This window comes from Silurus meridionalis, chromosome 5, assembly GCF_014805685.1.
Source record: "Silurus meridionalis isolate SWU-2019-XX chromosome 5, ASM1480568v1, whole genome shotgun sequence".
Taxonomy (NCBI): Eukaryota; Metazoa; Chordata; class Actinopteri; order Siluriformes; family Siluridae; genus Silurus; species Silurus meridionalis.
Genome location: NC_060888.1, coordinates 20,233,213 through 20,256,668, shown reverse-complemented (window position 1 = coordinate 20,256,668; position 23,456 = coordinate 20,233,213). Strand labels below are relative to the sequence as shown.

Sequence of the window (23,456 nt, the reverse complement as noted above, 5' to 3'; positions counted from 1 at the left end):
TATTAACTTAATGTAATTGTGGCCACGCAATGAAGTTTTATTCTATGATTACTCATTATTTGGGGGCCAAGTAACAAAGGTCTATAATTCTATTATTCTATCTTTTCTTATTTTGGTGTTCATGAAACCTAGAACACTCTGGTAAGAAGTTGTGAAGTTTGGCATAGTGATTGGTGAGGGCACACTGTCTTATTCTTCTTCTTTTGGCTGCTCCCATTAGGGATTGCCACAGTGGATCATCCGTCTCCATACCCCCCCTGTCCTCTACATCTGCCTCTTTCACACCAACTACCTGCATGTCTTCCCTCACCACATCCATAAACCTCCTCCTTGGTCTTCCTCTTTTCCTCCCTCTTGGTGGCTCCATCTTCAGCAGTCTTCAACCAATATACACCATGTCCCTCCTCTGCACCATCCATGTCCAAACCATCTCAATCACCTTGTCTCCAAAACGTCCTACATGCTCTGTCCCTCTAATAAACTGTATGATGCCAAATTCTGCCTAATAAGATTTTCTGCTATCTTGTATTTTTTTCCAATCGTGTCCAAATTTTGGCATGCCATCTTCAGAGTAAGGATCACAAACGTTATGTTAATGATCCAAATGTTTTGCCTATTCTAAGCCCAACAAATCTGACAGCAAAGCCTCCAAACTGGAAGCGAGGCAACAACTTTGCACACTGTTATTAAACTTGGTATGTATGTTCAGGACCATGACCTGAAGCTATGGAAACTTTTCACCTACCAGAGATGGGAAGTAATGAAGTACAAATACTTTTTGTAATTTGTAACTTTTCTGGTATCAGTACTTCAATATTTTTCTCACAACTTTTTACTTTCACATTTTAAACAAATATTTGTACAAAGTGCAAACTTTGAGTTGGTTTGTGTTGTCTATGTCTGAAATGCTTAAAACTAATTATGCTAATTATAACAAATTATGCTAATAAGGCTGCCATTCTTCTCCAAAATCACTCGGATTCTTTCATTGTTTTGTTGTGGTTTATATATAGTTAGTGTGCTAATGTGACACTAACACTGTACGTAACTGTATGTGTTTACAAATAGAATCCCTACTTCAAATTAACAGTATTAATGTTTCATAAAGTGAACCTATACAATAATATGTGCAACTTTCAGACAATTGTATTTCTCCATTTAAACGCTTTAGGGTGACATTTCGGGTGTGTTGTAGCATATTGAGACTTTTATTTTGCCTCGTGTTCCATTTTCATCCTGCGAAGCTTCCATTAACTGTCCTGCTCTGCTACATTCAATAAAATAAAGGCTAAATTCAAGAAAAGGTATGTTATATGTATATATAATAAATATATGTTGATCTAAAGCTAAACCCGCAGTGGCTTTCAGTCAAAAACAGAAGCTAGTCAGCTAGCTAGCTTTAAGCTAAAGCGTATGTAGGCTTGTAGAAAATGTCCTTATTGCACTCTTTCGGGAAGATTTCACACTTAGGTTTCATTATAGATGCAATATAATATGTATAAAATCCCCAAACACTTTATTAAATCACTGTAATGTAATAGAAAACATTATTCTGCTCGCTGTTGCGCTTTACGACAGCTTTTCTCTGTGTAGCATAATCTCTGTCCCTGGAGTCTAAATAAAGTGAATATGTGTTAAATAACCTCTAATGCCTATTAATGTTTTTATTTTATAGTTTATCATTTCTACTGTCCGCTACGTTATGTTGTAAACTGCATATATGTATATTATTATATTTATAATTTCTTCTCATGGACATTTCCCGAGTCATATCTTTGGAAATACAGGTCAAATTTATAGGATATTCCACTATGAGTACGTATTGAAATGAGTTATTATAAACATCATATGTCTATTTTTAAAAACATAATATTTGTATGATGAATAGGTTATAACCATATTTTAAGTCTCTACTTTTGATTTAGTGATTTTGTGTTAGGGTTTTGATCAATAAGTTCAAAGGACATCCGTTGGATGGCGCTATAGCGTGCAGTACGGAATTGCGATCATGTGTACTCTACTGTCTTTGCTCGAGTTAATGGCTGCTGCACCGTGCCGCTCCATATTTGCATTCAATTTCCTTGAATTTGTTGCTTTGCCAGACATGCCTACTCTCCCACCCACTCCCCCAAGGTCGGCGTTGTTCGTGCTGCTGGAAGTCACCATCTCTCATCTCACCATCTCTGGTTACTGTACTTTATTTTCACTCAGAGATATCAAATTCTTATGCCCGATATATATTGGGGGATTTGGGGCTGTCTTAGATGAAAGATGAAGCAATCGTGAGGATTTCTTTTGGCTCCTAAACAGTGGTCCTACATCATGTTGTGAGAGCGGTTCAGAAACGGCTGTTGTCATGGTCTTATGAAGCCTGTGTGAAAAACTCTACGACCTACATCTACTGTCTAGCCATGACCTGCGTCATAGGCTTCGATTCAATAGATGGCGTCGTCCGGTCTGCATACGTGTTGTACCCATGTTTATTGGATATATGTCGTACAGCGTGATCGCACGGTCTGTGGAAGGCATTAGATAACCAGATATCTAACGTCTATGACACGAATAAAGGAAAAACGAGTGGACAAAAAAGAAACATGGACTCTAAACAAGTAAAACTTTGTGTCCATGTATACCTATAGTACAGTAGCTAGAGTAGTGAAGGACCATGTACATTGTGAGCAGGGTATAAGTAGGGACTACTACAAGACTAACAATGACTGCATAGCTAAAAGGGAGAGCCAGAAGATAATGCATCCAACACCAGAGTGAACCCATGGGGTTTTAAAATCCCAGTTTACCAAAGCACTCTGTGCTTGTTGATGCTTCATATCTGCTCCTTCACCTTTTCCATAACTATGGGTCTTTGTGAAAGAAAGATTTCCACCTGCTATAGGTTTCACTATTAAGGGTGCCAACAAATAGCCTGCACCTACTGATTGAAGAAGACATGATGAATCATAATAGATCCAATGAAGTGTGGAAATGATAGGGCTGATGTGGTCATATCTTCTGGTTCTATAAGGACTGCATTCAGGATTGACTGGAACATGTTTGACAGCAAGAAAGTACAGTAATCCAACCTAGAGGTAACAAACATTAACGATTTGCGATTTATTTATTTCAATATTATAGCTGGTGTCTCTCATCTGGCTTTGCCCAAATGTACATCTTGTGTGTCATTGGCAAAACAGAGAAAGCTGATATAATAATCAGGTGAGTGTAAGTGAGTTATTAAAGCAGTCCTGGCAATGATGTGTCGAGGTCTTGCCACTGTGCTAGGACCCTCCTGATGTAGCTCTCAGTTAGCTAGCTAGCTAGAGAGTTTTCGATGTCGGGATGGGCTTGTGTGTAATACAATACCTGCTATTCTTATTCTGGCTGCTAGTTCTTTGTTTCAGTGTAAGAATGTGTTTCAAATTTGGTGAACTAGAACTTCGAGTGGCAGCTGGAGTCTAATCCGTGATGCGCATTTTTATTGTGAGAATTTCATTAATCCTTAAACAGACTAGCGATGAGAACATCTTGGTATACAGATTTTTACTGAACAAATGTATGTCTGTCTTGAAGATTTCTTCAAGAACAGGAAGCAGCATTTAGCTAGTCTTGCAATTATCAACACACCCATTTCAGAATTCCCTTGTGATGGTGGTGTGTCAGAAAGACTCACTGGTGCTTGGAGGTAAGTCAAGGTTAGTTGCCTTGTTACTTGACTACAGGAAGGACCTTAAATGCATGATTTCCTTCTTATCTACAACCTTTATCGACAGGTGATTGATAGTCTGCAACTCAACCAGCATCAACTCCTCTTCCATAAAAAAAAAAAAAACGCTTTTGTAGATCAGCCGCTTTCTCTGCTGTTTCCTCATCTGGAAATCTCCGGACCTGCAACATGTCTCAAAAATACCCCTACACGAACGCAGGGGATGACTTTTTGTCCCATCAGGACATGTATGCAGATTCCTACCAGAGACAGTCTCATACACACCAGCCAAGCGCTAGATCCACGTCACATGAGCAGAAATGCTCTACAGCATCCTCCAGCCGACCTGTAGACTGTCCCGTCCACTTACCCGGGATGGCTTTGTCATTTCTTCAGAGCTGTGGACTGGAACCAAGTGACCTCGCCCACCTCGCAGAACTTCCGGAGCATCTCATCACGGTCGAGACACTTCCGAAACTGCTTTTACAGGTCAAAGAACGCAAACTGTCCAGCAGTTCATCATCTAGGCCCAACACAAGTCAGCCTCTTGATGACACCTCGACTTACGCCTGGGAGGAAAGCAGCCACAGCAAACCGATTGAGTATCCCATTGAACTGCCTGAGCAACCGGTGTACCCCCTTCCTCCGGAGCAAGTTCAGAGTTGGCAAGACCGATGGGGGAATCCTCGACAATTTAATTCTTTAGACACCAGTACCAGGAGTTCCAGGAGTAAAAGCCGCAGCGTTTCAGACTACAGCATCCCCAAGGACAGTGACCTTTACTGCAATATCACAGAATCAACAGAGTCCTCATCACACTCTTTTGTTGAGTTGGGACCGAGGCCTTTGCTTTCTCTGAGATTAGATCCACCTGTTACTGTGCCTAAAAGGAAGGAGGCCTCCGATTACAACTGCAAAGTTCCCCCAGTTTTTCCTCATGTGTGTTCCCTCTGTGATCTCTCTATACCCTCTACAAAGGTAAGTAGTTTCTTGAGTTTACTTACAGCTATCATTACATCACCTCGCCAACAAACCAGCTCGCCGGTAAGTTTATTGGGAAACACTGCTGCTATAATGTCTGTAATGCACAGTGTTATCATTTTTCTATTTCTAATTTCAGCTGGATTTATTTGTTAGTTTATCTTCATTCATTTCTGCTAGGTTTAATTTTATATTGATATATTTGTCCTCTCTAGCCATTTTATTATAAATAGACATGTATTTTAATTGATCATTTTAGTTAGGAGTTCATTTTTGCCAGATCAATAACGACTAAAATGCACTTTTTTATTTTTTTACTTAAAAATCTTTTACAATTTATTTGGTTTGGTTGTATAAGAATATAAAAAAACTCCCCCAGTTAAAATGTCAGGTTATTGTGATGTAAAAAAATAAAAAATTAAGCGATATAAATCACGTCACATTTGAATTGAAAAAAATCCGAATTATTTATAAAAATAACCTGGTTGTATAAATGCACACGCCATTTTAATTGATGCTGCGGTTTTGTTCAAAATGAACCAATCACATTCAATCTTGTTTTTAGCATTAGTTATTCTGATTAACTAATGGGAAGGAATATCTCAACCAAAAGGGGTCAATGCAACCTTCTTTTCTGATTGGTTCTCACTTTCTTTTTTATTTTATTTTATAATTTTATATTGAGGGTGAAAAAACTTTTTACAGCATTTACCTTAGTTGAATTTTTACAGTAGTAGTGTACTTCATATCCATTGTGGTCTATTAGGATCACAGCTTTGGAAAGCTGGTATGCCCAATCAACAATTTAGTTACAAAACATGAGTTATGTCTTATGTTTTTAATTAATCTTCAGGAGCATTTTGAGTTTTGTTTCATTGTTTTCAATGTATTTTTTGCTTATTTTAAATCACCAAATGGCTTAACATTGTTTATAAATAAACTAATCAACTTACTTGTATAATGCAAAGGAGAAATCCCATCAGTGGTGGGACTAACAATCTCGAATACAAATGCACAACATATTTATTGTACTGTCTTTAGTGAAGGATTAAATTCTGTGCAATGTGTTTTTTGTTTTTCCCTCCAATATTTGTAGGACTGGTTTTTACATGTTCGAGGTAGTGAGCATGCAAAAAGGCAGCTTAAACTAGTGAAAAAGTAAGTGCGTGCTTCAGCCATAAACATAGTGTATTTTACGTTATATTGTTGTTATATGATTTGATTAAATATATTATTGTTGATAATTTGTGTATTGATAATAAAATAAAAATCAGAGACGCTCAGGCAGTGTTTACACTGTTAATGATTTTATCATGAAATATTTTCTGTAGGTACCCAAAGTGGGATCAGACTATCGAATCTGCGAGAAGGTAAATAAATAAATAAATAAATAAATAAATAATGGGGGAAAAAAATGAATTTTTAATAATTTGGATAGAACCAGTGTTTACAATAAAATCGCACCGACGTAAAACTGTGTCGGACAAACCTGCAGATGCGATTATGAATTTATATAGATTTACGTTATAGAAGATGCGTCAACCCATTTATTTGTAATCATAATTATACTGTTAAAAATTATTTTTGCGCTGCATTTTTCATTTCACTGCTTTTATTATTTTCTTATTAGGATGTGTTATATTGTTATACTAAATTCTAATGTTAAATTTTTGTCATTTCAGGACTAAAAGCACTGAAGGTAAAAGTCCTCACCTCTTCTTGAACATCCTATAGTCTCATGCTGTATCACTCAGTCTGGGGTTGTATTTAGTTTTAATAATTGGCACTCTGACTGCACGCCAGGCCTTTTCACCCCTATAAGACTAATTATCTTTACTAACTTGTGGTTGAATGATCAAAATGATCACAACCACACTCCAACAAGACCTTCCCAAGAGGAAGGGGGAAATTATAACAGCAGATGGGGATGATTCTTATGGTCAGGGTTCCACAAACTTTTCCCCCTATAGACTGTGTACAAAGCTGCTAGACAACAGCGGCAAATATACAGTGAAAAAAATACACATTGTTTAAATCATTCTTTCTTGATCTAGATTTTTTTTGAGAAACGTCTGTGTGAAATTTGGCATTATCTACATCCCTGCACAGAGAATACAAAATTTTTCGACTATCGGTTAAAATTATTGGGTTGCTTAATGTATTAAAAATATTTAAATGTCCTGTAAGTTTACAAGGTGCCAACTAGGAAGGAGGCGTCAGACTTCAATGGCACCAGTCCCCCAGTTTTTCCTTACCTGTGTGTTCTCTGCAATGTTACTGTCTTTTCTGAAAAGGTAAGTAGTCTTCATAGAGGCAGCAAAAAAACATTCATAGGTTGAATAACTAGATCATGTTGCTAGACACCTATGTGCATAATTACATGCATACATTAAACTGCATTGTTAAGCTTTTATTAATTTTCATTTATTTGTGCAATATGTATTACTGAATACATATTGCACAAATTATTGCATGATCTAATAGAACCGAATATTTTTTTCTTTATTACCACAACAGTAATTCTCTGCTATCTTCTGTCTGCTTATTTAACAAAAACAAAGTATTTATATATAATTTTTTTGTAAATAGAGCTGGTCTGGACATATTATTAGTGGACAGCATGCTAAGAGTCAGCTTGACCTTATGGGAAAGTAAGTCCATCCTTAACCAGTTTTCAATTAATGTACTGATACGACATTAAAATACATTTATAGTGTTTATAAAGCGTATATAAATGCGATAACGTTTCTATAGGTACCCGGAGTGGGATGGGACTGTTCAGTCTTCTAGAAGGTAAAGAAATGGTCAAGAATTGGAAATGTTCTTGTTTAAAATGTAATTAATTTGCAGACTAACTCTTTGTGATTTTATTAGAAATGATGGTAACACCTCCACTGACTTAAAAGGTAAAAATCCTCAACTTCTGATCATGTTAAAAATGTTAGTTCAAATATCATCATATAGTAATTGTGCTGTTTCTTGTTGAAGATGGAGCCTCGAAAGAAAGTACTAAAGACATGAAGATGTTACAGGGAAAAGAAGTAGGTTATTTTTTTACTATTTATTATTACCATATATTTCAATTCAATGGTTAATGGGTTGTTTTTGTTTCTGTTTTAGCCGAGTTCTCGAGTTGTGAGCTTTACACCGCTACCTGTTGGAGATGGTATCACTTCAGAGTTGACTGCCATTGCTAAACGCTTCGGATCTGTCAGGAAATCCTTGTTTCTGCCAAACCAGGTACCAAGTGGAAATTTTGTATTCGAGGTTCAAGTATAAATATGAACGAAAAGACCATTCCTTTAGTGCGTACTGCTGAAACTCTCCTTACATTATGATAATGTTTCTCTGCTCGTTTGAATGTGTCATGTATTTCACTTAAAATCACACACATGACTAAAAGTCATCCGAACCCTAAAAAAGAAAATGTCAAAACTGAATATCTGAGGTAATAAATTCGTAAGGTGCACTTTTGAAGCAAAATGTCAGGTGGACCTTTTTTCTAAGTTGTGTTTTTTGATACATCACTTCCTCTCTTTCACAGGGTTATGTGGAAATGACTTGTTTAGCAGATGCCAAGAAATTGGTTGAACACTATTCAGCCAAGCAGCTGAAACTAAAAGGCAAATTCATTAAAGTCACCTTCTCTTGTGACTATAAAACACTAAGGCAAGTAATGTTTATGCGTTATACAGTATCTCACAAAAGTAAATGCACCCCTCACAATTCAGCAAACATTTCAGTATATCTTCTTAAGGGAAAATACTATAGAAATAAAACTTGAATATCTTTTAGAGTAGTCAATGTGCAGGTTGTTTAGCAGTACAGATTTACAGTCCTCTGGAAAATAACTCAACATACAGCCATTACTGTCAAAATATCAGTACACCCTAAGTGATGACAGCTGTATGCCACTTAACCAGGCAAAACCACACATCCCATTCATTATGTTCATGTTTTTATCTGCTTGACAGCACCATACAAATTTGTGTATCTTGCATTAGAGCAGTTAAAGTTCTGTGCTTTGAGTACAATTCTCTCATACTGGCCACTGGATGTTTAACATGGCATCTCATGAACTCTGAGAATTTCAGAATTAGAATTGTTGCTGTTCACAAAGATGGCCGAGGCTATTAGAAGATCAGTAACATCCTGAAACTGAGTTACAGTACAGTGGCCAGGATCATACAGAGGTTTTCCAAGACTGGGTTCATCAAAAAAAGTTGAGTTTAGGTGGCTTCAAAAAACAGACACAAGTGCTGCCAGCATTGCTTTAGAGGTTGCAGAAGCGGAAGATCCACTTGTCAGTGCTCAGACCATACAGCACACACCGCAACAAGTTAGTTTGGATGGCAGTCATCCCAGAAGAAAGCCTCTTCTCAAGAAAACCTGCAAGCAGTTTGCTGAAGAAAACCTGTCCAAGATCATAAATTACTGGAACCATGTCCTGTGGTCTGATGAGACTAAGATAAACTTGTTTGGCTCAAATGTTTTCCAGCATGTGTGGCGATGCCCTGGTGAGGAGTACCAAGAAAACTGTGTCTTGCCTACAGTTAAGCATGGTGGTGGTAGCTTCATGGCCTGTGGCTGCATGACTGCAGCTGGTACTGGTGAGCTGCGATTCATTAAGGAAAACATGGATTCCAGTTCTGTGACATTCTGAAGCAGAACATGATGCCCTTCCTACAGAAACTGGGCCAAAGGCAGTTTCCCAACATAATAACAACCCCAGACACACACTGAGGAAGGTAAAGGTGATGAAGTGGCCAAGTATGTCTCCAGACCTGAACCCTGTAGAGCACCTGTTTTGCATCCGCAAGCGGAAGGTGGAGAAGCGCCATGTGTATAACGTAGCAAATCCGTGATGTCATTATGGGGGAGTGGAAGAGGATCCCAGCAACAACCTGTGCAGCTCCGGAGAATTCCATGCCCATGAGCATTAAGGCAGTGCTAAATAATAATAGCACTCACACAAAATATTGACGCTTTGGACACAGTTTTGACATCTTCACTTAGGGTGTAATTACTTCTGTTGCCTGTTATTTTGATAGTAATGGCTGTATGTTGAGGACAGTAAATCTGTACCTCTATACAAGGTGCACTTTTATTTCTATTGTATTGTCCCTTGAAAACGTATACTGAAATGGTTGCTTAAATGTGAGGAATGTACTAGCTTTTGTGAGATACTGTACATTTAGTTTTTATTATCGAATGTTATTGGTCTCATTGCAGCCATAGACTGAACAATGCACAGTGAAATGCTTTTTAGGACTGTAATATCAAACCAGGATGTAAATATAATGGATAAAAAAAGATAGATGGCAGCACCAGTATGACTATATTTGTAATAAAATGCAGATATGTGCAGATGTATTTGCAGTACAATGCTGTGCATAATCAAGCTTGTATTGTAAATGGTATTCTTTCCTTGTTTATCCCCCAGAGATGCAGAGGGTAATGACAAAACACAATCCCGCAGTTCTTACACCCATAGAAGATCTAGCCCATGCAGTCGCTATCAGAGGGACTCCACTAGTCCCGGGAGAAGACCTTCATCAGAGAGGACTCATTCTAGCCCTAGGAGACGACACTCATCAGACAGGTCTCAATCTAGCCCCGATAGGAAACGTTCATCTGAGAGGACTCAATCTGGCTCAAATAGGAAACGTTCATCAGAGAGGACCCAATCTAGCCTCAAGAGAAAGAGTTCGTCAGAGCGGACTCAATCCAGCCCCAAGAGAAAATGTTCATCGGTGACGAAACATTCATCAGAGAGGAAACACTCATCATCAGAGAGGACTCATTTTAGCCCCAAAACAAGTTATTCATCATCCAAGAGTGGTCATGAAAAAGAACGAAAAGATTCTCAAAAATCCAAGGAGAACCCTAGTACTTCTACACATTCATGCCATTCCTCAAGCTCTGCTCTTAATGATCTGGAAAAAGCAAGCATAGATACAGAAGAACAGAGAAGTATGAGCAACAACTATGATGAAAGCATGGATTCAGACAGTGACCTTGAAGGGCTAGAAGTGATAGCAGATGATGGTGAAGAATTGGCACATGACATTGATGATCATGAGAATAAAACAAGAGACCACGTGTATTTACCATCAGACCCATTGGATACAACAGACATTTGCACAGACAAACAAGAAAAGACTGGAGGAGATGCTGAGGACTTAGAAGCATCAAACGGTTTGATTAAGGGCCAGGACTTTGAAGAGCATGCAGACCAAGAAGTAAGAACATCAGTACACCTGCTTATTCATGCACTTATTCATGCACAGAAAAGTAGTTCTAGTCAGTGTTGACATTATGGGTTGACCTCAAAAATGTGATCACAGTGACTTTGACCGGGGCATGTTTGTTGGTGTAAGACAGGCTGGTTTGAGTTTTTCAGAGAATTCTATGATCTTTTGGAATTTTTCACACAGCAAACTCTAGAGTTTACACAGAATGGTAAAAAAACTATTCTGTGAGTTGCGGTTCTGTTGGCAGAATCACCTGAGTTGTCAGAGGATATTTGCCAGACTGGACTTTTAAAATTCATCTGCCTTAAGGTGTGAACAACCATCCATTCAGTTCAAACCTTTACAGTGATTCTTCTCTGACTGTTCTCACTAACAAGGTGCTTCCACCTGCAGATCTGCTACCCATCAGATTTGTTTTTATTGATTTTATGTAACATCTGTGGACTGTTATGTGCAAAAATCCAAATGTAAAAATATAAAATATAAATATAAGGTCACTAAGATCATATTTTTTCTTTATTTTGATGTTTGATTTGAACATTAACCGTACCTCTGGACCTGCAAGCGTACAGTTGTTCCAAAAGCTGGTCAATTAATGTTTTAAACTTTTGTTTCTCCACAGTACGATCATGACTTCCCCACGATCCTTGCAAATTGTGTGACCTTAGATGAATTCACTGAAGAAAACTTTTCAGACAGTCAAGGTAACTTTTCATAATGCCAGAGCACTGCAGCTTTGTCTTGTTTCTGTTTTTAGTTTAACTCTTGCACAGCAGATCTATAGAATTAAAATAATCTGTACTCTATATGCTTTTCAGAATCAGATGAACCAAAGGCCTCAAGCCCAAATATTCAGGTTAGTTTTCTTCTTTTTGGCATTTTATTTTCGGTGAATGTCTGAAGGAGGACACAGTAGATCTTGTTTCATACACGTTAATACACAATTGAAATAAGTGTGCTAAAATTTAACATTTTAGGGTTGATTTTATTTATATATTTTTTTCTATTATTTAAGGAAACATCAGACAAAACAACCACATCCACAAATACAGTTTGCGACGTGAAGCAAAATGATGATGAATCTGATTTGCCTAAAGAAGAAACTGAGGTTAGTCTTCTTATTTATTTCTTTTTTCAAATACAGTGGAACCCGGTTATCTCGCCCTCGGTTATCTCGACAACCCTATTAAGTCGACGTTTTTGAAGTGGAACCGCCAAATTCTCGCATTTTTTATCGGTTATGTCGACTTTTTTTATGTCGCCGAACCCTAATATCTCGAGCACAAGGGGGGAAAAATTTGCCATTTGTCGGTTATCTCGGTGCAGCCGCAGAAGAACTCGCGGAAGTGGCGGAAAAAATCAAGCCTTACAGCTGCTACAGGTGTTGTATTGAATACTGGTGAATCTCTGCTGTTAGTTAGTGCACATATGCCTTTTGTTCTTAAATGTTATTCGATGAACGGGAGGCGAAAGTAGAAGCGAGGCGCTGAACAGCACACGGGAGAACGTAGGATGACCAGCAAAAGCATAGAATGAACACCGGCAGGATCGGGGGGGAATCCGCGGTGCGCTTTGGTAAGAAAAGCGCAGACGTTGAGAGAGTGCCGGTGGGAAGACACGTACCGGGATACGCATGCGCGATAACAACGACCACCGTGAACAAACATATACCAACAATAACGGACGGTGAGTGTGTGAAAGTTTAAATAGGAGCTGGTGATGATGCTAAACGAGCACCATATGTGCGCGATTGAAGCTGCGGGAGCTTCAGAGAAAGCGGCCGAGAAAGCACCTAACATGCTGAAGGGGGCCGAAGGGGGCGTGGCAGGTGGATTCCTGACAGATAAACATGTACTGTATGTATTTTTATAGCATGCCTTCATCAAACAAATCGCGGCAACGCTGTTGTGTAAAAAACCCTTCAAAAACACGTGCATGCACATTCTCATTTATTAACGCACATCATGTACATAAAGAAATTTCAAGCACGTTAATATATTGCCGGCATTTTGATTTTCGTTTATCTCGATCATCGGTTACCTCGATGCTTTTTGGCGACCCCCTAGGACATCGACATAACCGGGTTCCACTGTATTATTATTTGTTTTTCAGTGAACATTTAAAGAACAGTGAGGACATAGATTTCGTCCTATATTGGATCACATAGAATTGTGACAAAATTGAATGTTAGGGTTGATTATTTATATTTTTCTTTTTATTATTTAAGGAAACATCAGACAAAATAACCACATCCACAAATACTGTTTGCGAAATGAAGCAAAATAATAAAGAATCTGAATCGCCTAAAGAAGAAAGTCCCAGCAAAACAACTGAAGAACTCGGTGCCTCCCAGAATCTGGACAATGCTGTAAGTCAGCCGAAAGAGGAACAGGACACTGAGGGAGCAAATGACAAGGTAAATAAATCTGTTGCACTAATTTTAATGCACATTGTATTTGTATTTTATTATTATTATTATTACATCTGATAATTTTATTACTCTGAAATTTTTCAGGAAAACTTTGGCAAAGTCCTTGAGGTCAGAAATCTACCAAGCACTGAAAACTATACGGACTCAGATTTTATGAACATCATAAAGCGATATGGAGACGTTACCCACTATGTGCTATTTCACAGTTGCAAAATGGTAAATAAGAGTAAACATTTTCCTCATTTCCTCATAAACAATCTGTCAACTTGTTCTGCATTTAAAATGATGTATTTATAACAGCTGCAGAATTTGGATACGTCTACAATTTTTTTTTGTCTGCGTTTTCCCGCACCAAGGGCTTGTCTGAATAAGCTCTAAATCATGATTCAAAACCTTATTTTCAAATAACAGCACATACAAACAGGTGCTATAGGTGTTTAACCTTAAACTTTTAAATTGTTATTGTGTTCCTGAGAAATTGTCTCTTTACATGTAAATCAAGACCTTCTGGCCAAATCAAATGAGTGAATTCAGCTGCACTTTTTTTTTTCCAGCACTGTAAATTGTTCTTGAATTTTTCTTAGGGGTTTGTTGAGATGGCACTTGCATCCGACGCTGAGAGAGTTGCAGCTGATTCTAAAAATCGAGATATTGTACTACGCGGTAACATCCTGAAGATCACAGTGACTGAGAAATACTGCTGTCTACCTGAAAGGTAATTCTTTTAATCCATATCAGTCTCATCTAACAGTTCGGAGTACAGTAATCCCCATTTTAACGCGGTTAAAATCTCGTGCCCCCGCTTTACCTCGGATTTGCATTTGCCACATAAATAGTTCTTTGACTGATTTTCCCGGTCTCTCGCGGATAGCATGATAGACCAAAAATTGGAATTGTTTTTATTGAGTTTTATTTTAAAATTATTAAAGTTATTAATACAAATATAATAATTACTTATAAAATGAAGTAAAATGTTAACATAGTACTGTATGCATAAAATAGCATTTTTTGGGTGGCATCCGTTTATCCTGGTTATCGAGGGATTACTGTATATATTTAAATGAGAGGGGTGGCAAAGGAATGTAATGTAAAGATGTACTGAGTGACTGTTATAAGTGAGATGAATTATTAAATATTAGTAAATCAACAGTTCGTTGATAAATGTTAAATACCTCCACCTGTTTAACTCATATTCTGTTAATATATACAAACACACATACTATATATACAGACAGTATGGTAATGTGACAGTCCTTACTTTATAATTAACAATATTAATGTTCTTTGGTGTAAACCTATACAATATAAAATTTCTGCCCGTCTGGGTGACATTTGGGTGCATTTTCTTGTATCACTTTTATTTTGCCGCATCCCTCTCTCTTGATTTCTATATATATATATATATATATATATATATATATATATATATATATATATATATATATATACACACACTATATACTGTGTGTGTGTGTGTGTGTGTGTGTGTGTGTGTGTACAGGGAGTGCAGAATTATTAGGCAAATGAGTATTTTGACCACATCATCCTCGTTATGCATGTTGTCTTACTCCAAGCTGTATAGGCTGGAAAGCCTACTACCAATTAAGCATATTAGGTGATGTGCATCTCTGTAATGAGAAGGGGTGTGGTCTAATGACATCAACACCCTATATCAGGTGTGCATAATTATTAGGCAACTTCCTTTCCTTTGGCAAAATGGGTCAAAAGAAGGACTTGACAGGCTCAGAAAAGTCAAAAATAGTGAGATATATTGCAGAGGATGCAGCAGTCTTAAAATAGCCAAGCTTCTGAGCGTGATCATCGAACAATCAAGCGTTTCATTCAAAATAGTCGACAGGGTCGCAAGAAGCGTGTGGAAAAACCAAGGCGCAAAATAACTGCCCGTGAACTGAGAAAAGTCAAGCGTGCAGCTGCCAAGATGCCACTTGCCACCAGTTTGGCCATATTTCAGAGCTGCAACATCACTGAGTGCCCAAAAGCACAAGGTGTGCAATACTCAGAGACATGGCCAAGGTAAGAAAGGCAGAAAGTCGACCACCACTGAACAAGACACACAAGCTGAAACGTCAAGACTGGGCCAAGAAATATCTCAAGACTGATTTTTCTAAGGTTTTATGGACTGATGAAATGAGAGTGAGTCTTGATGGGCCAGATGGATGGGCCCGTGGCTGGATTGGTAAAGGGCAGAGAGCTCCAGTCCGACTCAGACGCCAGCAAGGTGGAGGTGGAGTACTGGTTTGGGCTGGTATCATCAAAGATGAGCTTGTGGGGCCTTTTCGGGTTGAGGATGGAGTCAAGCTGAACTCCCAGTCCTACTGCCAGTTTCTGGAAGACACCTTCTTCAAGCAGTGGTACAGGAAGAAGTCTGCATCCTTCAAGAAAAACATGATTTTCATGCAGGACAATGCTCCATCACACACGTCCAAGTACTCCACAGCGTGGCTGGCAAGAAAGGGTATAAAAGAAGAAAATCTAATGATATGGCCTCCTTGTTCACCTGATCTGAACCCCATTGAGAACCTGTGGTCCATCATCAAATGTGCGATTTACAAGGAGGGAAAACAGTACACCTCTCTGAACAGTGTCTGGGAGGCTGTGGTTGCTGCTGCACGCAATGTTGATGGTGAACAGATCAAAACACTGACAGAATCCATGGATGGCAGGCTTTTGAGTGTCCTTGCAAAGAAAGGTGGCTATATTGGTCACTGATTTGTTTTTGTTTGGTTTTGAATGTCAGACATGTATATTTGTGAATGTTGAGATGTTATATTGGTTTCACTGGTAAAAATAAATAATTGAAATGGGTATGAATTTGTTTTTTGTTAAGTTGCCTAATAATTATGCACAGTAATAGTCACCTGCACACACAGATATCCCCCTAAAATAGCTAAAACTAAAAACTACTTCCAAAAATATTCAGCTTTGATATTAATGAGTTTTTTGTGTTCATTGAGAACATGGTTGTTGTTCAAATTAAATCCTCAAATAAAATTAATCCTCAAAAATACAACTTGCCTAATAATTCTGCACTCCCTGTGTGTGTATATATATATATATATATATATATATATATATATATATATATATATAAAATTTAATTTCTATTTTGTTATATTCTGTTTTCAATCTTTTATTTCTTAATTTGTTTTATGTTACAGTAAACAGTTGTAATAAGCATTTCAGATTTCAGACCATGTCCTACTGTGTATGGTTGCCATATATGACAAAATTTCAATTTCACCCTTGCTTGCTCTTATCTTTAGATTTACTATAGAGTCTGATGAGGATGATGATGAGGAGGAGGAGATCGGTAAAGGAGAAATATCTAAGGTGATTACAAATCCTAGTCAAGGTCGCATGGTGTAGACTTAACTAAAAAAAAAAAAAAACCTACAGTGTTTTTTGGAAAGGATTCAGACACTTTAGGGTCTCATTGATTCTGTTTAAATCAGAATCAATAGGGTCCCTCTTAGATTTTAACATTCGTCACAAACTCTATTTTATATTTATTTAGTTATTGAAATAGTAATTCCATTATCTCTTTTATTTTCTTCCCAATAAACATATTGCTACTTGTATATAAATATTATTGCATACTGTGTTTTATTGTAGGAGTCCAGTGATAAGCAGCGGAGTAATGAATTAAACGGTAACACAAAGTTTTCAAATGAATCACTTGATAGAGATGGGCCTATAGGTATGTATTTTAAATGATTATTTTTTCTTTATTGTTGTTACATATTACACTGTATAATAGATGAAGTATGTGCTACTGCTTCACAGAACCAAATTCTGGTGTTTTGTTCACAGGAACTGAGTTTGTCCGGCCTGTAGTGGGATACTTTTGTAGCCTGTGTAATGTCATTTATGCCACTGAAGAGGAAGCAAAAGACGAGCACTGCAGAAGTCCATTACATTATCAGAAAGTGAAGGTAAACCGTCAGCTGAGTTTGCTCTGAATTGTAATTTTCTTGTTGTTATTTATATCAAAATTATACTTCTTTGTGCTGATCTTTTTCTTGCACTTTTGTTTAGGAACAAAAGGAAAAGAGTGGCACTGTGGAAAATAAAAAGTAATTTGTATGGAATTGAAAGGCTTTAAGAGACATAGGACTCATTTTAAGTTTGCAGAGTGGAGTAGGACCCCCTCTGATCGTCCAGCTTCTCCCCAGGGGCCTGACTGAAACGGCTTCCGGTTTGTCCCAATTAGCACAGAAAATGTAGAAATCGACTGAATCGTTGAATCATTATTTTTTTTCCTGTCATCATATAAAGTCCTGTACTATAACTGTTTCATGTGTTTTGATAATAAAACTATTTTGCTGGTACATTTTATTCAATGAACACTAAGGAAAATTTGTTTATTATTTTTTTGCTGTTGAAATCTTTCTTTTTTTTTTATGTGTATTAACCTTTTTTGTGTCTGTTTTATCAGTGTGCACTTTTTTTTTTTTTTTTAAATAAAAAAAACATAAATGCAGAACTGATGTGAGAAATGTTGCCTATATAGTACTGTATTCTAAATAATGGCATGCTGATTTACAGGTAAGTGTTACAGCCTCACATTTCCAGGTTCCATAGTTTAATCCTGCTTGGATCAACCAGTGTTCAAGAGATTTTCTTCTGAGCTCTTTTTAGGTTTCCTCATACCTCCTGTGCAATGGGAATATGTACATTGATAAATAAATAGGTTGGCCATGCGAAAATGTGCATCCTACAACGAAGTGAATGTTTGTGTTGAAGTTTGCGAACGAGTTTGGAAATTGTCTTAGCAAAAAAAATTATATTTAGAGATTTTAACTGACATACATTCACACATTAGTGCATTGAATTAATGTTCATTGGGAATGAATGGAGAGTTTTACATATAGAGTTGACAATACTGTGTAAAATAAAAAAGGCAGGAACTCGTGAATAAGAAAAAAAAACATCTAGCATTTAAAACAAATATAAAATTGTAAATAGTTAATGAATCAAAATCAAACGGGTAGTTTTGCCCCAATTGGTTCTTGACTTTGCTGAGACTGAGATTAAGGGAACTGCTTTCTGCGAGCAGAGCCGCTATTTTACAGCGCATGCCCGTCACTTGACTTCTGATTGGATCGCAGTCACATGTCTTCTCAACAGAATTTCATTGGAGAAGGTGTAACGGTCGCTCCTATAATGCGACGCCGTCTCCATGGTATTCCAATATGGCTGCCCACGGTAAGACGCTTACAAAGATTTTATGCGTTGATTGTGGATATCAAGTGAAACCTATAGAAGAATGCATCTGTGCCTGCTATCCAAATTTACTTAGATCTGTGTACTTGTCATTACTATCGTACTGCTTTGCTCAAACACTTTTAAGGCTTTTTCATTTGTATTTTACTCTAATAAGTGTGTATGCTTTACTCCTGCAGTGTTTGTATATATGGATTATGAAATTTGTTTAGCGATTTTATCGTCTTATTTTATACAGGCTGCTCAAGCTATCAAGTTTAATGTATAAACTATCAGTTAATGTGATTCAGGATTGTAACCATTTTTTCTCTCTTTGTAGGACGGCACCCCATTGTATCCTTTAAATATAAAACTAACTCACACTCCTCTTTCTGTACTCATGTTTAATTAAAACATCATTTCCAGCAGAGGTGCTCACACTTTTCTTTTCTATGAAGGACCAATAATCAAACTTGATTGAGGGCCATTTTGCATTTGCCACAAACTGTATTATATTGAAACTAAAGTTGCCATTGTTCCCTTCATTTATGATTTTATATTATGTGGAAAACATACACAGATCAGGCATAACATTATGATCACCTGCCTAATATTGTGTTGGACCACTTTTGATAGATTCTGACCGCAGCAGACTGGGAACATCCCACAAGAGCTGCAGTTTTGGAGATGCTCTGACCCAATTGTCTAGACATCACAATTTGGCCCTTGTCAAACTCGCTCAAATCCTTACGCTTGCCAATTTTCCTAATACAGCTATTCAAGCTGTAAGCATTACAGTCATATCCTTGTAATTTTAGTGCTCTCTTATAAGAAACATGGAGCTGCTCCTGATTTAAAGGTTTAAAAATTGAGCTGCATCTAACTTACTGACACTCAGGATATTATGCAGGTGAGAGCTAGGTTGCTTTTTGGTTTACACTTGTTCAAGTTCATCAGACTGTACGTCTGCTCACAGAGGGAGGCACTGGAGAAGTTTTGCAAATTAAAAAACAAACAAACAAATCGTACCCTTTTCCTTCAAATCATAGGTTTCCCTGTGGGCTTTAGTTTGGGCATCTCTGGTCAAGAGTGTTACAGCAAAATTATTTGATATAAGCTTTCTTAACAAAATGCCAGTTGTCCTCTATGCCCCTGCAGGTCCTGTTTTATTTGAACAGTTGGTATTTTGCTGCCTTTTTTATTGCTGAAATTCTGATGTTTGTCTATAAAGGTAAATGATCATGATTTTTTTTTTTCTTTTTCTTGCACATTTATTTTTTTTTTATCTGTGAAAGCACTCAGTTGGGTATTTGTGTATCCTTACCCTGTGTTCATTCACTGGCTCTTAATATATTTCTTTCATAAGCCCTGATATGAGTAATGTCACTCATTTTCTCAGAATAGTAGTAAAGCCTGATATGATGAGGTTGTCAGAAGCAGCAATATTGCTGCAGTTATTGACAGTGTCAGACAGTAACAAAGTAAATGCAATTCGTTAATGTAATTAAGTAGTTTTTCGGGTATTTTCACTTTACTCACAAAAAATGATGATCACGTCAATGATTATATCATGTCACGGTGAATGAACCTGGTTGAAAAGTTCCCTCACTCATACACTCAGTAAGAAATGTTTGGGTGACGTCACCTCAGCCTTCAGGGTTTCCAGTGGGAGAACTGAGAAGAATTGGAGTGATGTCACGACAGTAAGGAGAGCTGAATCCAAATAAAAATGTTGAATGACCAAAAAAGGTCTAAACCCTCAGAATCCTAATTCAGAAACATGAAAAAAGATAAAGGTGTGTATGCAGCTCTATCACTCATCTCGTTATGAGGATAGTAAAGCGTACTAATGCATTTAATGAAACAGGCTAATAACTATATAGCACTTGTGTTATGCTGTGTTTCCTGCTATGCTTTTATGCATAGAGCAAGAACATTTATTTTAGCTGCATAACATGTAGTTGATCATAATGTGTAAAGCAACAAAATTACAGCCTAACTAGTCTAGTTGGATTGTAGTTAAACAGCACGTATTGATTTGGGAAACTATAATTGAGGTGATGTCATACAGGTTTCTGTGATTGTACTGAGTTCAGTAAGGGGACTCTCCAATGCATCCAAATTTGTGGACTACTCTGAGAATATGTTCTTATTCATCCATGTAGCTGAAGCAGAGAAAAGCTTTTCTGAGCTGAAACTAATCAATGGGGAGATGTTAGGTCATAGTGTGGTTCACCCAGGGGGCGTCATTCAACCTAGAACCGCTATTGCCACTTGCTGGTATTTAGTTATCACGAACATACAGTTCAGCATCAGTTCAACATCAAGCAGAACATTTTGAGAGGAAGATATGATGGAAGAAACATGTGACTAACATGCCACAGCACCTGTGGCCTTATTTGCGCGATTTAAAAGAAGGTTTTGGGCTCATGATAATTTATTAGATATCAGTGTTCAACTTGGTATTTGATTGGTCTGCTAAGAGTAACATTAGAGTCTTTTCACATGAACTAAGTTGGTTAAGCAAAAGTTGTGTGATAAAAATGATAAGACATTATAGCCATAAGTACATTTTAAGGCAAATACTTTTGTACTTTTGATCAAGTTCTTTTACTTGTACTGTAGTAATATTTTACCTACTGTATCTCTACTTTTACTCAAGTACATACTTTGTGTACTTCATCCACCACTGCTTATTAAAACACTCAGTGTCACTATTGCTCTGCTAAAATACTAAAGAACAGTTCACCAAAACTGTGCATAGGCGACAGTCTCTAACTCTGCATGTACAAGGTGGAAGTGTCTAATAAAGTAGGATGTGTATGAAAAAGACCCAGCAACTCTTCATATTTTAGTACAACACATAACAATAGCATGCACTTTAGGAACAACAGATACGGTAAGAAATATATCAATAAAAAATACATAGTACTGGGAAGAAAAATGGGCTCAGAATGGCAATATATGAAATGTATGAAGCTTTTAAATGGTCTTAACAATAAATTGTTAATCAGAAAATTAGCAAAAATGTGTAAATCCGACCTGTTAAACCTTGTTCAATTTATGAGCTTACTGTCAGCTTGTTATCAAATAATGAATTACCTTTTAATAAAATCCAAACTTTACAGAAGAGTTTGGAAATAGGGATTGAGGTAGATTTAGTGTATTAATTTTACATCAAATGTTTTAATCAACATTTACTTATTGTGCACAAAAACATTACAATAATAGTGAATTTCCATGCTTCTATATTTTATCCCAAAGTGTTCAGACGGAATTTTCCAAACAATGATTTTTTTTTGGGTTAACACTCTTAAACGTTTAATATTTTGCTGTTTTGGGTCCGGAAGTGTATAGAAATAGCCAGTGAATGTATCTATAAAATGTGACTTCATAATAAACTGTAAAGCAGAAATGTACTTTTGTGAAGCAAATTTGATGTATTATTGACTTTGTGTTTTCATTGTGTGAATATACTCAAATTTAATTATTTTAATAATGCAGATTGTGAAGTGATGAAAATTGATAATATTTATGATTTTTCACCTCTTCAGGAATCTTGCTGCCATACCCACAGGCTAATCTTATACTGGATATTGTTCTGTTGCTTCTCTATGTCGGTCTGGAAACCCTGCGATTATTTTATGGTCAGTGTAATATAAAGCTGGGATTTATGAAAACGTAGCTAAGCATTTCACATGTCACACTTCAAAGCAATTCTTTTCGATTCATTTAAATCATTTTGATTTGTATAGCACTTTTAACAATAGACACTGTCTCAAAACAGCTTTAGAATATTTTATAAAGTTGTGTAAAAGAATGTATAAGTTTAGTGCCTACAAGTTTGTTCCTTATAATTTTAAATTTGAGTTCATGATTCTCACTTGATGACTTGTTGATTAAAATCATGTTTATTTCAGGCTGGAAAGGAAACCTGTGTGAGCGCTCTCTGATGCTCATTGTTAGTGTCGGTATCTTGGTGCCCTGCACGGTACTAAGCGTCTACTATCTGCTCCTGCAGACGTTTATACTTCGCCTTGAATTTATCCTCAATGTTATCTTACTCTGTTTCTATGCACTGGAGCTGGTTCTGGCCGTAATAACCATTGCATCTTTTTCCAGGTAGAATGTATAATGTTTAGCATCTATTTTTACTTAATAGACAATAGCATTTTTGCACAATATTAAAGCTTAACTAGGCAAAGTACCATATCATTTAAAATCAGTCATTCATTTGGAGTGTTGGATCAGTATCTATGCAATATCTGGCCCATGTGTGTTCTAATTATTGTTGCCATATTTGTAGTCTGATTCTCTTTCTTTTCATTCTTTCAGGGTCAGTGTTTATTAAGGATGTTTATGAACAGAAGGAAATAGTTGTTGAATTAGAATATCCTGTACTCACGTCTGATCTACTCAACATAGTAACGCATCTGCACCACTTGCTGCATTTCTCATCCTCTTTTAACAGCAACTGAGATCAATATCACACATATTTAATCTTTTTTATTATTGCACCTCCGTGACTGTTTTGTATTTGATTGGAGTTTTTGATTGTATTTTGATAGTACCATATATGTTTTTCAATAAATTTTAAATATTTTTTATCAAAACTTCATTTGCTTACCACATTGCTTTTACTCTATTCATCTCTAGTTCATGTTTGCTTGATGAGAAAGTTTTGTTTTATTTTACTAAAACATTATTATTTTTTTTTGTACAGAAAATAATTGGCTCTTACCTAATAAACGAAATACTTAGAAAGAGTTGAATTTCCCTGTGGGATAAATAAAGGGTGGGTAGATAGGTAGGTAAGTAGGTAATAAAATGACTGATTGACTTTCAAGTATATGGCTTAATATATACA

The 23,456-nt window shown here is 36.8% G+C and overlaps 2 protein-coding genes across 5 annotated transcripts; both read left to right on the top strand.

Moving 5' to 3' along the window:
* The first annotated feature begins 412 nt into the window (after positions 1-412).
* Positions 413-17,722, top strand: LOC124386027 (matrin-3-like). Of its 4 annotated transcripts, XM_046849617.1 has the most exons (24): positions 413-1,304; positions 3,568-3,679; positions 3,768-4,678; positions 5,778-5,839; positions 6,013-6,051; positions 6,364-6,380; positions 6,869-6,975; positions 7,271-7,332; positions 7,436-7,474; positions 7,556-7,587; positions 7,670-7,722; positions 7,802-7,921; positions 8,226-8,350; positions 10,125-10,923; positions 11,558-11,639; positions 11,754-11,791; positions 11,951-12,043; positions 13,163-13,351; positions 13,451-13,582; positions 13,951-14,081; positions 16,651-16,717; positions 17,000-17,084; positions 17,198-17,319; positions 17,423-17,722. In XM_046849617.1, the coding sequence occupies exons 3-24, from the start codon at positions 3,890-3,892 to the stop codon at positions 17,462-17,464; spliced, it is 3,225 nt and encodes a 1,074-aa protein (XP_046705573.1). In that variant the 5' UTR covers positions 413-1,304; positions 3,568-3,679; positions 3,768-3,889; the 3' UTR covers positions 17,465-17,722. The 4 variants fall into 4 exon arrangements, with proteins under 4 accessions (XP_046705573.1, XP_046705572.1, XP_046705570.1 ...); XM_046849616.1 differs by having other exon boundaries at positions 413-3,679; XM_046849615.1 differs by lacking the exon at positions 3,568-3,679 and having other exon boundaries at positions 414-1,304.
* A 682-nt stretch (positions 17,723-18,404) lies between these two features.
* Positions 18,405-23,202, top strand: tmem216 (transmembrane protein 216). Its single transcript, XM_046848848.1, has 6 exons — positions 18,405-18,592; positions 18,930-18,943; positions 19,727-19,820; positions 22,144-22,236; positions 22,510-22,711; positions 22,925-23,202. Exons 1-6 carry the CDS (start codon positions 18,580-18,582, stop codon positions 22,938-22,940), a joined length of 432 nt encoding a protein of 143 aa, XP_046704804.1. The 5' UTR covers positions 18,405-18,579; the 3' UTR covers positions 22,941-23,202.
* The last annotated feature ends 254 nt before the right edge of the window (positions 23,203-23,456 follow it).